Here is a 1011-nt window from a genome sequence, read left to right as displayed (position 1 = left end):
TCTCCGCGGTGATGTTGGTGTCGTGCGCCCAGCTGGCCGAGGTGCTCTGGAACAGCACCCACTCGGCGCTCTCGTTGTAGCGCTTGGTGAAGTTCAGCGCCCCCTCCTCGTCCGTGGCAAAGTCTCCGGGCTGCAGGTCGGGGTGCAGCGCCGCGGCGGCAGGCAGCGGCTGCAGCAGCAGCAGCAGCGGCAGCAGCAACCGCGGCAGCTGCAGCCGCGGCCCCGACACGGGTCCCCAGCGGCGGGACGCGGTCCCCATGGCGCGGTGAGCGGTGCGGTGTTGCCCCTGTGCGCCGAGGCAGCTCTGCGGACTATAAAAGCCCGCGGCCGCGGCTTCCGACACACCCCCACCTCCCCGCCCCGCCGCGCTTCCTCCCCAGCTCCAAAGTCCCCCGGCAGCTCAGGCCTAACGGAGCGGAGCGGGGCGGGGACCGCGGCTTCCCGGCCCGCCCAGGGCAGGGGCACCGGTCGGCAGAGGCGGCCAGCCGCCCCCGGCGACATGCAGCTGGAGGGTGGCGAATGGCTCCGGGCAGTCTCCAGCCGAGGACGCGAGAAAGGGGACCCTTCCCCTCCCTCCGCCCACCTCCGAGGCTGAGGGACCCAGCAGTTTGCTGGGACACCTAAGCCTGCCCACCGTGCCCTCTGCTTGCCATCGCACCGCCGCGGCACAGAGACCCGGGAGCGCAGCGGCCTCCGACGCTCAGTCTTCGGGCCCGATGCGCCCCAGGCCTCTCGGGGCTCCGGAGTGACACGGTGGGGAGCCTTCGGGGCTCCGCTGCAGCGGCAGGGTCGGGTTAAAATCCGTCACCGGTCCAGCGTCTGCACTAGGCCTTGGGGGCAGGGGGTGTGGCCTGCGCCGGTGGGGGTGAGTTTAGGCTTTGCGGGGTGCCGGCGACGCACCTAGGGTCTGGGTGGGAGCTGCCTCCAGACGGGCTGCTCTGGGAGGGGCCCATGGAAGCAGGCACTACCGCCCCCTCCCGCGGGAACACAAGCTGGCCATCTGCAACGCTG

At 72.1% G+C, this 1011-nt stretch overlaps 1 protein-coding gene across 1 annotated transcript in view; it reads right to left on the bottom strand.

Moving 5' to 3' along the window:
- ACE (angiotensin I converting enzyme) overlaps positions 1–270 on the bottom strand; it is an 18117-nt gene extending 17847 nt beyond the window's left edge. The window contains exon 1 of the mRNA XM_004693339.2: positions 2–270. Within this exon, the coding sequence (XP_004693396.1) occupies positions 2–259 (258 nt within the window). The 5' untranslated portion in view covers positions 260–270. The remainder of the gene's footprint in view (position 1) is intronic.
- Positions 271–1011: the final 741 nt, after the last annotated feature.

Source organism: Condylura cristata, unplaced genomic scaffold (genome assembly GCF_000260355.1).
Source record: "Condylura cristata isolate star-nosed mole 26May11 unplaced genomic scaffold, ConCri1.0 scaffold00038, whole genome shotgun sequence".
Lineage (NCBI taxonomy): Eukaryota > Metazoa > Chordata > Mammalia > Eulipotyphla > Talpidae > Condylura > Condylura cristata.
The sequence above is the reverse complement of the archived record's forward strand: the minus strand, read 5'-3'. Positions and strand labels throughout refer to the sequence as shown.